At 50.7% G+C, this 13,094-nt stretch overlaps 5 protein-coding genes across 5 annotated transcripts, besides 4 other annotated features; 1 reads left to right on the top strand and 4 right to left on the bottom strand.

Moving 5' to 3' along the window:
- Positions 1-340: 340 nt before the first annotated feature.
- Positions 341-364: a microsatellite.
- Positions 365-1,225: 861 nt separating this feature from the next.
- ACLA_048550 (ATP-binding cassette transporter YOR1) lies at positions 1,226-5,575 on the bottom strand (the record flags this gene model as incomplete). The annotated part of the gene is made up of 3 exons (XM_001271810.1): positions 1,226-2,578; positions 2,639-5,257; positions 5,315-5,575. The coding sequence occupies 3 exons, from the start codon at positions 5,573-5,575 to the stop codon at positions 1,226-1,228; spliced, it is 4,233 nt and encodes a 1,410-aa protein (XP_001271811.1).
- A 1,312-nt stretch (positions 5,576-6,887) lies between these two features.
- Positions 6,888-7,343, bottom strand: ACLA_048540 (uncharacterized protein; the record flags this gene model as incomplete). The annotated part of the gene is made up of 1 exon (XM_001271809.1): positions 6,888-7,343. One exon carries the CDS (start codon positions 7,341-7,343, stop codon positions 6,888-6,890), a length of 456 nt encoding a protein of 151 aa, XP_001271810.1.
- A 34-nt stretch (positions 7,344-7,377) lies between these two features.
- Positions 7,378-7,530, bottom strand: ACLA_048530 (uncharacterized protein; the record flags this gene model as incomplete). The annotated part of the gene is made up of 1 exon (XM_001271808.1): positions 7,378-7,530. One exon carries the CDS (start codon positions 7,528-7,530, stop codon positions 7,378-7,380), a length of 153 nt encoding a protein of 50 aa, XP_001271809.1.
- Positions 7,531-7,773: 243 nt separating this feature from the next.
- Positions 7,774-7,814: a microsatellite.
- Positions 7,815-8,196: 382 nt separating this feature from the next.
- Positions 8,197-8,256: a microsatellite.
- Positions 8,257-9,707: 1,451 nt separating this feature from the next.
- ACLA_048520 (uncharacterized protein) lies at positions 9,708-10,055 on the top strand (the record flags this gene model as incomplete). The annotated part of the gene is made up of 2 exons (XM_001271807.1): positions 9,708-9,727; positions 9,803-10,055. The coding sequence occupies 2 exons, from the start codon at positions 9,708-9,710 to the stop codon at positions 10,053-10,055; spliced, it is 273 nt and encodes a 90-aa protein (XP_001271808.1).
- Positions 10,056-10,592: 537 nt separating this feature from the next.
- Positions 10,593-10,710: a microsatellite.
- A 397-nt stretch (positions 10,711-11,107) lies between these two features.
- On the bottom strand, positions 11,108-12,612 carry car2 (ornithine-oxo-acid transaminase; the record flags this gene model as incomplete). The annotated part of the gene is made up of 3 exons (XM_001271806.1): positions 11,108-11,293; positions 11,354-12,055; positions 12,148-12,612. 3 exons carry the CDS (start codon positions 12,610-12,612, stop codon positions 11,108-11,110), a joined length of 1,353 nt encoding a protein of 450 aa, XP_001271807.1.
- Positions 12,613-13,094: the final 482 nt, after the last annotated feature.

The following is a 13,094-nucleotide window of genomic DNA, read 5'->3' as shown; positions in this document are numbered from 1 at the left end:
ATAAGAAAGGGTCTCGAATGCTTCATATATAACCATCTACATCTGTCAACCTACTACCACAGCAGGGTCCAAAAGCAAACTACACCACAGCCCACAAGTCAAAATAAGCTTAATCCCCCCTCCCCCCCCCCCCCAGATCTCCAATCCCCAATCACCTTATCCTCGCCCTCCTCCATATTCATAAGTCATAACCCATCATCCGGATTTCCTGGAACCGCTAGCGCAGGCACGCGCACAGGGGCTGAGATTGGCTCCACCGCCGTGCCTGAAAGAAAGAGAAAAAAAAGTGGTCGTCGCGGGAGTTAGTACAGATTAGGCTGCCATGTTTTTCTTAATCCGGGGAGTGGGAGTGGGAGTGGGAGTGAGTGGCCAGGTTTTAGGCTCAAGCACAGGCGCAGGCACAGGCACAGGCACAAAGGGATATAGGTAGATGCCAATCAGATCAGATCAGGCCCGTCGGACTCGGGACTCGGGGCTAGTTGCCTGAATCGTTGGATCACGGGGGATGGTTCCTTGGGGAGAGAGTGCCTAGCTTTTTGGCCTGGGGAGTGTGAGTGTGGTCACAGGTAACCTCTGGTCTATCCTATGGGCTGGGTTTCCATGCTGAGAAGATGGAGAGTAGGGGGAAAGTACTCCGTCCTACAGATATACGTTTGGGATAGACATGCTGGGCATTGTACTGCCTCGCGCTCCAGGAGTCAACTCCTCATGGATACAGTCCGTGCAAACCACGCACAAGCAGGAACAGAACAGAACAGAATGGGGTACCATTACCACCCCCCAGGAGCTGAGCTGGTAGATTACTGAGGACAGTACCTAACCGAAGTACCAAGGACAGTAGACCAAGTCTGATAGGCTGGCTATGCATGCGTTCTCCTCGAATAAGAAGCTCAGATGGAGCTGCCGATGTCCCGTGGGTCGATTGATAATGTGTGTCCTGTGGAGATGCGTGGTATGACAGGGCTGTCGGCAAGACGGCTTGTACACCCAGTACTGTCGATTGGAGCTAGGCTTGACTTTTGTGATGCTAGGTTCCCCTAGGCTTGAGCTTTGTAGCCGGTATTATGTTTCAATGAACTGGATATGATGACCCGATTGGCTGTTTTTTTTTTTTTCAAAGGTAGTGTCTATATCATGAAACCCAAATCTACCCGTCCGATTGCAGAAGCCAACATCCAGCTCTATAATCACCCCGGATATATATATATATATACATACCTTCTATTCAAGTATAAACAGCCTGGAAGTCCTCCCTCGTAATCCCGCTCTGGTCACACATACTGCGGAAGATCCCCCCCGGCTTCCCCCACAGCGCCAGCGGCGTCCCCAGCTCCGCAATCCGCCCCTGGTCCATCACGCAGATGCGGTCATAGTGGATGATCGTGCGCAGCCGGTGCGCAATGCACAGCAGCGTCTTCCCGCGGAATCCCTGCGTCATCGTCTCCTGCACCTTCTGATCCGTCTCGAAGTCGACGGACGAGGTCGCCTCGTCGCAGACGATGATGCGTGCGTCGCGCACCAGCGCGCGCGCGAGCGCCATCAGCTGCCGCTGACCCAGGGAGAAGTTCAGCCCTTCCTCTTCGACGGTGGTATCGAGGTGAAGGCGCTGCGGTGCGTGTTGTTTTTCGTTCACCGAGGGCGGGGTGAGGGTGCCGTCAGGCGAGTCGTCGTCCTCCTGCGCCGGCACCTCCTGGCCGACAAGGTGCGCTTTTCGGAGCGCGGCCCAGAGCTCCAGGTCCGTGTGCTCGTTGAACGGGTCCAGATTCGAGCGGATCGTGCCACGGAAGAGCGTCGGGTCCTGTGGGATGATGGCGAGGCGCGTACGCAGGTCGAGGAGCCCCACCGTGGCGATATCGACATCGTCGATCTTGATGCTGCCGCCGGACAGCTCAGTGAGGCGGAATAGCGCCGACATGATGCTGGATTTGCCGGCGCCTGTGCGCCCGACGATCCCGATGCGTTCACCGCCGTGCACGTCCATCGTGAGGCCCTTGAGCACCAGTGGCAGTCCGTCGCGGTACCGCATTTGTACGTCGGAAAAGGTAATTCTGCCCTTCTCCGGCCAGCTTGGCGGCACGTCGGCCAAGTGGAGAGGAGGCTCCTCATCCAGATCGGTGCCGTAGTAGTGAATCCGCTCGGCGGAGTTCATGTTGTTTCCGACCTCGGCGAATTGCCGAATGGTGAATTGCAGACTCAGCGTGATGTTCAGGACGTACGAAAGGACTAAACCAGATACACTAGGACCAACGTTGAAGCGAGAGGTTACAACCAGAATCCCAACCACCAGGATCAAAAGACTGCCGATCGCATCAAGGCGGATCGAGAGCCACCGCTGGTTGGAAAAGGTCAAGAAATATGCGCCGTTCATAGAGTTGATGCTTTCATGAAGGTTGCGCTGGAAGTACCCTTCCATTTTATATGCTTGGATACTGGCGACCCCGTTGATGGCTTCGCCGAAACGGGCAAACACCGTCGAGCGGAGTACTGAATCATGCCGCTTGAGGTTCCGCGCAGATGCCCTGTAGTATGTTGCGGCAAGGAGGAAAAGAATGAAGAGAGGACCCAGGGCAATGGCAAACTAGTCACAGTTGTTAGCGCGTCTGCTAGCTATAAGTAGAACTCTTCATGAGCCACTCACGTAGTGGTAAAAAGCGATGATCAGTCCCATGGTGCAGAGGATCTGCGTGAACGTGAAAGCGAACATGCGGATGGAATCTCCAAGATCGCTGTCCATCACCTGGACATCTTTTGAAAACCGATTGGTGATTCGTCCTAGAGGCGTCGTGTCGAAGAAGGACATTGGTGCGCGCAAGACTCGGTACATCGCCCGCTGTAGCATGGCTTTACTCGCGTAGGTTGCGGCAATCGTCACATGGAGAGCAAATAAGTAGAGGGCCAGAGTCTGTCCCGAACAGATCCCGGCGTAGATCCCCATATACTGACCTGTGGATAGGGCCGGAAACTTGTTGGACGTCCAGTACGATACCCACAATCCAGTCATGATGAGGCCGCAGTTGAGGCATGCCAACAGCACCAGAAAAGCACCGCAGTTGATCAAGAACGATCCAGTAGCGGATATGTACGCTTTCCACACCTTCCACCCCACTGATCCTGTTGCCCTCTCTTCTTTGGACATCAAGGCGGCAGCTGGTTTGGCCTTCTTGGCCTGGCCCTGAGCCGGCTCTGTCGGCTGCGCTTCGCCACCATCCTGGCCATCGACAGGATCCTCTGATTTTTCTTGCTGCGAAGTGCTCGACATCAGATCTCTGAATTGCTCATTATCTCGCATGAGATTGTCAAACGTATCAATTGCGTCGATAGCGCCTTCCTTCATGACAATGATCCGATCACACCGGCTCAGTACGTGAAGCTGATGGGTCGCCAGTACCCGGCATCTATCCTTCAGCAGGCCGCAGATGGCCCTATCCATAATATGACGCCCCACATGGGCATCGACCGCGGACAATGGATCGTCCATCAGGACGATGTCCGCCCGTGAGTAAACGGCTCTGGCGATATTGATCCGCTGCTTTTGGCCCCCTGAAACGGTGATACCCCGTTCCCCGATCTCCGTCTCATCCCCGTTGGGGAAAATTTCCAGGTCAGATCGCAGGGCACAGGCATCAATCACACTGTCATAGAAATTTTCGTCATACTCGCTACCAAACAGGATGTTCTCCCGCACCGAAACATTCTGTATCCAGGCGTACTGTGGACAGAATGATCGAGTTGCACCCATGCGGACCTTGCCCGCAGTCAATCGCATGTCGCCTGCCAAAGCCCCCAGTAATGAGCTTTTGCCACTGCCGACCGTTCCTATCACAGCCAGTAGTTCATTGCGGCCGACATCAAAGTCGATATCCCGAAGCTTGAAGGGCTCTTGTTCTGTCATGTCACTGGTAGTGTCCGGAGTACTGCTGGGCGCTACCTTCGACGACTGAAACCCCTTCGGCTTCACTTCTTTCTTTTCATCTCCCTTGGCGGTTTGCACCTGCTCCCAGGTGAATGACGCACGTTCAACCTCGATGGCCTTATCTAGACCCATATCCCATTCGATAGGGTCCGACTTTTCCTCGGCCAAAAGAAACTCCTGGATTCGGGTGATAGCCGTCCAGGCATCGGTGGCTTGCGTGATCGTCATATTGAGCATCGTGAGTGGCATACGCAGGACGTTGAATAATGCCAAAGACGCAAAGATGCGATCCGGGGACATGCCATGCTTGGACAATGCGTACGTGACGAAAGATAGCAGCGATGCAAAGGTGGGCAACGAGACCAAACACACTACAACGGCGTGTCGGACGAACAAGAGTTTCTTGATTGAGTCTACCTCGCGCCTTCGGACTGCCTCGAGTCGTTGCAGGAAACTACTTTCCCAGCCGAAGAATTTCACAAACCTAACGCTATACAATATTTCCTGCGTCAAGGTGACCCTCTGATCGGTGATTTTGTTGATGGCTTTACGGAAGCGCACGAGGAGACCCATCGCCCAGGTGAGTACGAGCATGCCGAGAACAAGGAGTGCGTATCCAGCAAGGGCGCTGTAGCCAATATTGATTATCAGAATGACCAACGCGACAATGAGGCCGATAGGCGAGCACCAGAGAAGATGAAGCATGCCGCAGGCTCTGTCGATGCGATCCACATCCACACCCATCAAGGTCGTGATGCGTCCATTGCTCCAGCCAGGCGTCTCGCCTTGAGCAGTTCCCGCACCCTTTTTAGATGTTTTTTTGGTTGCTTGGGATGCATCCTCTTTGTCCTCGGCGCTCTTGAGAGCCTTTCCTCCGGCTTTCGCACGGTTCGACAATTTCATGGCTTTCAGAAATATCTTCGAGGTAAGGGCCGCTTTGGCCATACCTCCAACAAGCATGCCTCGATACAGGGCTTGGTTCATGGTGAGACTCTGTAACACTTGCATCGCGTAGAGGCCAAAGGCATACCCGAGGCCCGGTCCAATTGACGGTCCGGGTTTCCCAGTGATGTGAGCCGCATATGCTTCGGTTGAAAATGCGATCAGATGCCTGACCAGATATGGCGATAGGACGAGACATAGCATGCCGACAAGCTGGCACACGCCGCCAATGATTAGATCGGTTCTCAAGCTGTCGAACAGGGCCCATGCGAGTGGCCGCTTGCTTCCCCGTTCAATCCGCTTCTTGAAAGCTACGTCTAGGTTGTCTGACAAGATCTCCACTGCTCTTTTCGGGTTGACGGTCCAGATATCTTGTGGTTCTAGTGGTCGGAGATAACCAACCTAGACAAGCTTTGTGAATACTCGGATTGTTTTCCAAACTCGGAATCTCTTACTGACCTTCATGAAGGGCGTCATCCACTCGAAGAATATATGGCTAAAGATATTGGCGCCATATTCCTTGGTTACTTGTCTCTCTTGTGGGACGGGGGGTATTTTCTGCAGTCGTAGAGGGTTCAGCTTGCGCCATATAGAGGGCCGTGTTTGAGGAACAGCATCATTGGCGTCTGGTTTTTCTGTTCGATTTTGATTCTCGAATGCTTTCTCATTGTCTGGCACCACTACCTCCACTTGAGTTGGGGGGTTCACATTCACAGCCATCCCGATGATAAACCAGCGAGAAACCCCCAATTGATCGGCCTTAACGTGTCGATGCGCTATACAGTCACCATCCCTGATACTGAACAATGACGTAACAGTCCGAGGTGTGGCATCAGTGGGGATTGGGGGGAATGCAATAACAGCTGCTTGCTTAATGAGATATGCTGCGAATTTTCCTGAGGCCTCTTAATTCCTCCTATCAGCAACAGCAGATTCTCGACAATGCATAAATTGCGATTTGCCCCAGGTGAAATTCAACAGCCTGTAAGGATCAAGGTAAACCCGGATGGAATGCACGAGGCAAGCAAGGAGTTTTTGCCTGAATTGGATTCTCTCAGAGATAGTTATCCGTTGCCGGGATGACTCTTAGTTCCTGGAAGTACGGGCCCTAGTTGATGATTGATGGCCACAAACGGAAGAAGATTGCCAATATCAGGTGAAGCTCTTATGCGCAAACCACGATGTCTGATACAAAGAGCTAGCACGAGACCTAACCTTGCAATCAAGGGCGACGATGTATGAATAAGCATAGGAATTATCGACACAAGGTCGCAAAGTAACCGCATACCCTCAATGACAACTTGGGGAACCTTTAGCTGCTCGGTTATCTCAGGATACAGTATCCATGGGTCATGATTGCATGACTGTCGATGAGGTACAGGCGAGTGGCAACGAGCACCAGTAAGTAACTTATGATATCCGGCCCTTCTCCACGATATTTCTGCCCAATCTCACCCTAATGGACCGGAGAAATACCACCTGGGAGGCTGGCAGATTTATAATCGCGCTCAGGCGACATCGAACAGCCGAAAAATCGGCGATGATAAAGATAACCATACCCAATGCGTCATAGAGTCAATGTTCCCAGGAGATAGTCCTGGTTAAATCCGAAGAAGCAGGCTCTTTACCGGTTTTTCCTCCTCGGCCCAGGCCTAAGGTAGTCAATCATCTCTTGGAAGGCCATGGCGAAATGACCTCTAGGACCTAGCGCTCTGTGCCAGGTACGAGGTTGTAAGGGTACGACGGAGGATAGATAGTCATTCCTAAAATTGGTTTTTAGAAGGACGTCTCACCTGACTTATGTCATGTGACTGAGGTAGGTGCCTAGGTATATTATTGTTATTCCCGGGGAGAAAAACTACGTCGGTGCTGCTTTAAGGGGTCATCAGGTAATCCGCTCATGGGAAGAGAGTATCGTGAAATAAGACTTGTTTGGCATCTTGCTAATTCACTGTTTTCTTGGTCTATACTCTATAGTCAACATATTTGCAGACATCTCCTATTCCAAGTATACCCCACCCCCTGCGGCTTTTCAATGACCAGATTGAAAATTCACGCCGTGTTTGTCGAAAAATCCCTCCAGCGTAGTCAGTTTTCCATGCGCTTCTGCAACGCTGGCCACCAGGAGTTCCTCAGTCTCCGGACCCCAGTAGCCAAAGTCCTGAATGTAAAGCATCATGCCCAGGAAGACCTGCATGAACGAGCCGGGAGAAAGGAAGGCGCTGCGAATGGGCAGAGAGCAGATGTAGTCCTCGACTTCGGCCTTGACATCGAAGTGCTCGCCGCGTGTGAATTCGCCGCCGGAGATCTTAGTGATAGAGGGGAGGGTGCTGTAGATATAGAATTCGACACTGGCGGCCACCGCGGCATCGGCCAGAGCCTTTCCTCGCGCGGAGTCGCGTGCCCTCATCTGCTCGTCGTGCACCGTCTCGGTGAAGGCGTACGCAGCATTCGCGCCCTTGAAGAGCTTCTCCGAGACTGGTTGCATCGTCTAGGTCTCCCTGCAGCACTTCCACTCCTTGCTAAGCCAGCTTCTGGGCCGCGGGCTTGCTGGGATCGCGGGTAAGTGTCCGCATGCGATATTGGCTGGACAGGTGAGGGTCGCCCAGGATGGTCTCCACGATAGAGCCTCCCTGTTGGCCAGTAGCGCCGCAGATGACCAGTAGTTTGGACATATTTTCTCCCAGTAGAAATGATAGACACGACGCACAGAGTCGGTTTCTGCGAAGGATGAAAAGCTTCTGATGGATCGTTGATTTGTATCTCTTATGTCGTAGCAGACGGTGCCAACGACGCTTTTATGGTCAATGACATTGGGAATGAGCCATGGAGATACCACCCAACTCAAGGCCCCTCAGTGCTCTTGACTCTCTCAGCTGCCGTTGAATATGTAAGCGTCATGTTAATGTCGAGCGTGGAGCGGACAGAGCGGACAAACTGGACAGAGCAGACAGAGCGGGTGGTTGCAGGTCGGATGAGCTCGTAATTTTACTCCGGCGAGCAGTAAATCTGTAAATTACAAGAATAAGTCATGTGATGCTCGCACCACCCTTTACCATACTAAAATAGATTTCAGCTCACACCACCCTTTCTGTTATTTTACTAAATTAAATACTCTAATAAACTTAAGAGATCTTAAAGTTAACTACTTTCTAAGTACTTAAAAACCTAAGTACTTAGAAAGTACTTAGAATTTATTTAGAAAGATAAGTATATAAAAAATTTTTAAGTACTTAGAAAGTACTTAAAATTATTTTTAATAATCTATATTAGATAAGTATATTACTCTCTACTAAAGATATATATATTAATAACTATAGTAAAAGATAACTATATTAACTACTTAGTAAGTACTTAGAAAGTACTTATTAAATAGTTAATAAGTAATTTCTAAGTACTTAAAATAATAATATCTATTATCTTTTATAAGTATAATAAGTTACTTCATATTATATTTTTTCTATATAAATAAAAAAATAAATAATAAGTAATTTCTAAGTACTTAGGTTTTTAAGTACTTAGAAAGTAGTTAACTTTAAGATTTCTTAAGTTTATTAAAGCTTACTCTGTATTTGATTTTCAGATAAAATAATATGAGTATTTAGATTTCAGGTAAGATAGTATGGTAATATTTTAGGTCGCGCGAGCCATAAATGCTTATTAATGGTCTTGGCGGTCACATGTATGGGGTATGGCTCATATGAGCAGTCCAGACTGCTCATGTGAGCTGTGTACACGACAGAGCGGCCGTCCGCCGTTGTTCTTAGCCGCTTACCTCATCGGGGAGCTTGTTCACGTACTCCGAGTCGTCAGAAAAGTATATTGTTATTATTATTAATTCATTGTAACCAAGGATATTTTTATGAAGACTTTTTTTTGGAATAGTGAAACAGAGAATAATCATAAGCCTGTGTTTGGTTAGACCAGACAGTCAATGGGTGATTTCCAGTTCTTGGCTACAAAATATATCTTGCTGCTCCAAGGATGTTAATAGATGACAGAAGAGAAAGCTCTCCGCTCATGCATTGGTTGCAGAGCTCGAAAGAAAAAATGCGATAAAAGTCTACCTCAGTGCGGGCGCTGCAAAAAAGTAAGTCCTTGTCTATGTCTCGGTCTTATATATATAAGTATATATCAATCGAGTCATTCCGGGTTGTTACCGACACTGCTAGCACTAGCAGGCTCTCATTGCAGTGCTCATATGAGGAGCGTTCGAATGACACCAATCAGAAAGAATGATCTCCCGCATCCAGCTGCCCTTCACTAGAGTGACAGTGAAGCAACCTCTCCCTTGAGTTGTGAGGGGACGCCCCAGAGTTTCCTCTGTCTGGTACTGCTGTCAAACAACATCAATTTCTCGGATCTAGCCAGCGTTTACCTCCAATCTGTGCACCAAAGGCTAGCGCTCTTACCTGAAGAGAAAGTAAAACAGTATTGCGCAGTATATCCTGTGATGGTGGTGCCGTCCCGGAGAAGGGATCATCGGGTAGGTTTGACGGGAGAAAATAACCTCCAGGACAAGCTCCTCTTCTTCATTGACCCTCTCTCCAACTGGATGATCGATAGCATGTGCTTTAGAATCCAGGTAGCGAGGATAAATCCCTCACAGGCTGCAATGACCATGGAAGCCTCTTCGATCATACCCTGAGTGAGCATATAGTAGCATAGAAGCAGGCTAGCCTGGACTAGGTCTAGCTTTGGCGATATCAAAAGGGCACTGTGGAAGAGATGGCGCTTGGTTACATGATAGATACGGCGCTCATGAGGATAAGTGATAGAACCAGGATGCTTGATTCGTCACTGACCTGCGCCAGGCTCTCGCCATCGGGACAACATATCGCACCAGGCAGCCATGCCTCTGCTTCAAGCCGAGTATGAATAATACGCAGAGACGCTCCTCCCCTCCCAACCACCCCATTTCCACACGGGCCTAGAACTCGATTTCAGACTCACCAAACTCATCTTCAAAATAAATGGTGCCGACGAGCCACCACTGCTCGATCAAATCGCACACCTCCTCCAGCATACCCTGGCCGATGCGGCGGTACATATTCGGGATCTTCCTCCTGGGCTCTGTTTGATGCTGTATCTCTCAGTAGTCGCAGATGGTCATCTGCCGCCAGGGCAGGGCGAATATGAGATAGCTGTCGCCAGAAGACTGCTGGAAGTGCTGCGTGTAGCGATGGGCGTTGGCCGGTAAGCCGGCCATAATTAGTTCTGCGAAATCCTGACTGGAAAGTGAAGTGCTAACGAGGAGTGCATTGTCATGGTGCTAGGACGATACCTTGAGCTTCTGGATCAGCGCGACATCTCGAAATCATGATCGTGCGTTGCGTTGGACACGGCACTTAATTTTTTTTTTTGGAGCCATGGCTCTTACTCTTAAACCTGTTATCCTCTAGTGAATATTATTATCCTTCAAGATGACAATAAGAATGTGTGTTGAATATGTAGACTAGGTATTAACTAGCCTTGGGTCAAGCTCTAGTAGTGAGCGTCCACTTTCACGCCATTGTGATTGGCTCATCGAGTCCTAACCGTAGCTAGGTTGTTGTTTTGTTTGGGTTTGGATGCCTCGGGTTTGATGCAGGTGAAGATGATAGCCAGTCCAGGTTGATTTCGAGCGATATTAAATATCGAAATGGATGGATGAAGGCGCTACAAAAATGTATGAGGGAAAAAAAGACCAGCGATGGACAGGGGAAAAGAGAAGAGGGGAAAAAAGGAGAACGCGGGGCTGCGCATTAAATACCTCAGGTCTCCTCAGGCTCTCTCAGCCAGCGCACTGTTTTTGCTGCGCATTAAATACCTCAAGCCTCCTCAGGCTCCCAGCCAGCGCAACGTTTCTGCTGCGCTTTCCACGTCGATTTAACTACTGATTCTTGTTCTTGTATTTAATGACCTTGAAGAAATAGCAAATGGTTCATCAATTGGATCATACACGGCTTCTATCATAAAAATGGTTCCGTCGCTGCGTTTTCACATACATCAGATCGCCATCTCCCCCCCAATTGCGGATGGGAAATTCATCGATGGACGAGGTGAAGAACCGTCGGCTTCAGCTCGGACGGAGACTCGCTTCGTTCCATCTCCACTGACTAGAACACAGTTGGACTGTGTCTGACTGGAATATACTCACTAAGCACAGCCAACAACAAGAGTTCCTTCTCTCATCGTCTACAGGGTTGTGCGTGGAGTAGCAGACGTCCCTGGATGACCTGATGAGGCTGCAGGCCTTTCTTCGACCTCCATTTAATCATCCAGACCAATCTTGACATGCTTCTCCCCGTTGGGGATGACTTTGTCCTCAGCCTCGCCCGTGAGGTTGGGGAGCTCGGACACAGACTCTGCGATGATGTCCAATGCCTTTTGAATCTCTTCCTCGGTGATCACGAGGGGGGGAGCAAGGCGAATGATATTTTGGTGAGTTGGCTTGGCCTATTGTTGTTCCGAAAATTAGCAGCTAAACGCACGACCGAAACCACACAGACTACTCACCAGCAAGCCCTTGGTCTTCATCAGCATGCAGAGATCCCAGGCAGTGCGTCCATTCGTCTTGGACTCGTCAATGACAATGGCATTGAGCAGACCCTTGCCACGGACGGTTTGGATGAGGGGGCTCTTGATGGCCTCCAGACCGTTGCGGAAAACATGGCCGAGCCTCTCCGCTCTCTCCACCATGTTCTCCTCCTGGACGACTTCCAGCGCCCGGATGGCCACTGCGCAGCCCAGTGGGTTGCCACCGTAGGTGGAACCGTGGGTGCCAGGCTCGATGGTGAGCATGACATCTTTGCGGCCCAAGACACAGGACACAGGATACATGCCACCGGAGATGGCCTTACCGAGCAGGACCAGATCGGGCTTGATTCCGCTCCACTCGTGGCACAGCAGCTTGCCGGTGCGGGCAATTCCCGTCTGGATCTCGTCGCAGATGAGGAGGACATTGTGCTTGTCGCACAGAGCACGCGCCTCCTGCAGGTAGTCGTTGTCGGGAACGACAATACCCGCCTCACCCTGAATTGGCTCTACCAGGAAAGCGGCCAGGTTGGGGCCCGCCTTCTCAAACGCCTCCCGCAGAGCGACCTTGTCGTTGTACGCGATGGGCTTATCGGTGCCGGGGATTGTGCATCCGATACCGGGCAGATAAGGACCATAGTTCTCGCGCGACTCGGGGTCGGACGACAGAGAGATGGCAGCGAACTAGATTTGTGGAAAAAAAAAGCAAACAAACTGGTCAGTTGATTTGTGTCGCTCAGATCAATTCACCTGTCCACCTTCTCTCGCTGACATACCGTACGTCCGTGGAAGTTGTTCTCCGCACTCAGCACAATCGCTTGGTTCTCCGGAATGCCCTTGACCTTATAACCCCACTTGCGGGCAATCTTGATTCCTGTCTCCACGGCCTCCGCTCCGGTGTTCATGGGTAGAACCATGTCGAAACCAAAGTACTTGGTGACAAACTCGGCGAAGCGGGGGAAAACGTCATTATAGAAGGCACGGGAGCTGAGGGTCAATCGCTGGGCTTGGTCGACCAGGGCCGCCACCAGCTTGGGGTGGCAATGGCCCTGATTGACGGCGGAATAGGCCGACAGGAAGTCGAGATAGTGACGACCTTCGGGATCCCATACGGAAGTACCCTGAGCGCGAGCGAAGACAACGGGGAGGGGGTGGTAGTTGTGTGCTGCGAACTCGCTCTCGGCCTGGATAGCCTCTTTGGTGGAGGAGGCGTGGTAGGATCTGGTACCGTTGGTCGACATGGTGGATGGAAGATTAGATGGGGATGGTATGGGTTGATGGAGATGATGATGAAGGAGTGTTTTTACTTTTCACTTCTCACTTCTCAGACTGTGAGGAGGAAGAAAAAGATGGGATCAAGGATGGGGTTACAGTTGGGTACGGGTATAGTGTGGGGGGGGGGGGGGGGAGCGGAAGAAAGAAGAATGAATGATGCCGGAAGAGAGGAAGAAGAGGAAAGAAGTTGCCGCCCTTTTAGCCCTTTTAATACTCTGATCAGCCACACCAGATTCTCTGAGGCTGTTTCTGGAATTGAAGACCGTGAAAAAAGCATTCCAGCTCTTCATTCTGTATAACCTGATAAGACCCGCTGGAGCGGTCTCTCCAGAACCCCTAAGTGCAGGTTTACCCGCTGGAGATCGCTAAGTGCAGGTCTACCCGCCATGATGCTGCTGATCCACTCCGGGTGACTACCACTCACTTAACACCTTGAGGATGTGGTCCA

The sequence above is a fragment of the Aspergillus clavatus genome, genomic scaffold (genome assembly GCF_000002715.2).
Source record: "Aspergillus clavatus NRRL 1 1099423829800 genomic scaffold, whole genome shotgun sequence".
In the NCBI taxonomy this organism is placed as follows: domain Eukaryota; kingdom Fungi; phylum Ascomycota; class Eurotiomycetes; order Eurotiales; family Aspergillaceae; genus Aspergillus; species Aspergillus clavatus.
The sequence above is the reverse complement of the archived record's forward strand: the minus strand, read 5'-3'. Positions and strand labels throughout refer to the sequence as shown.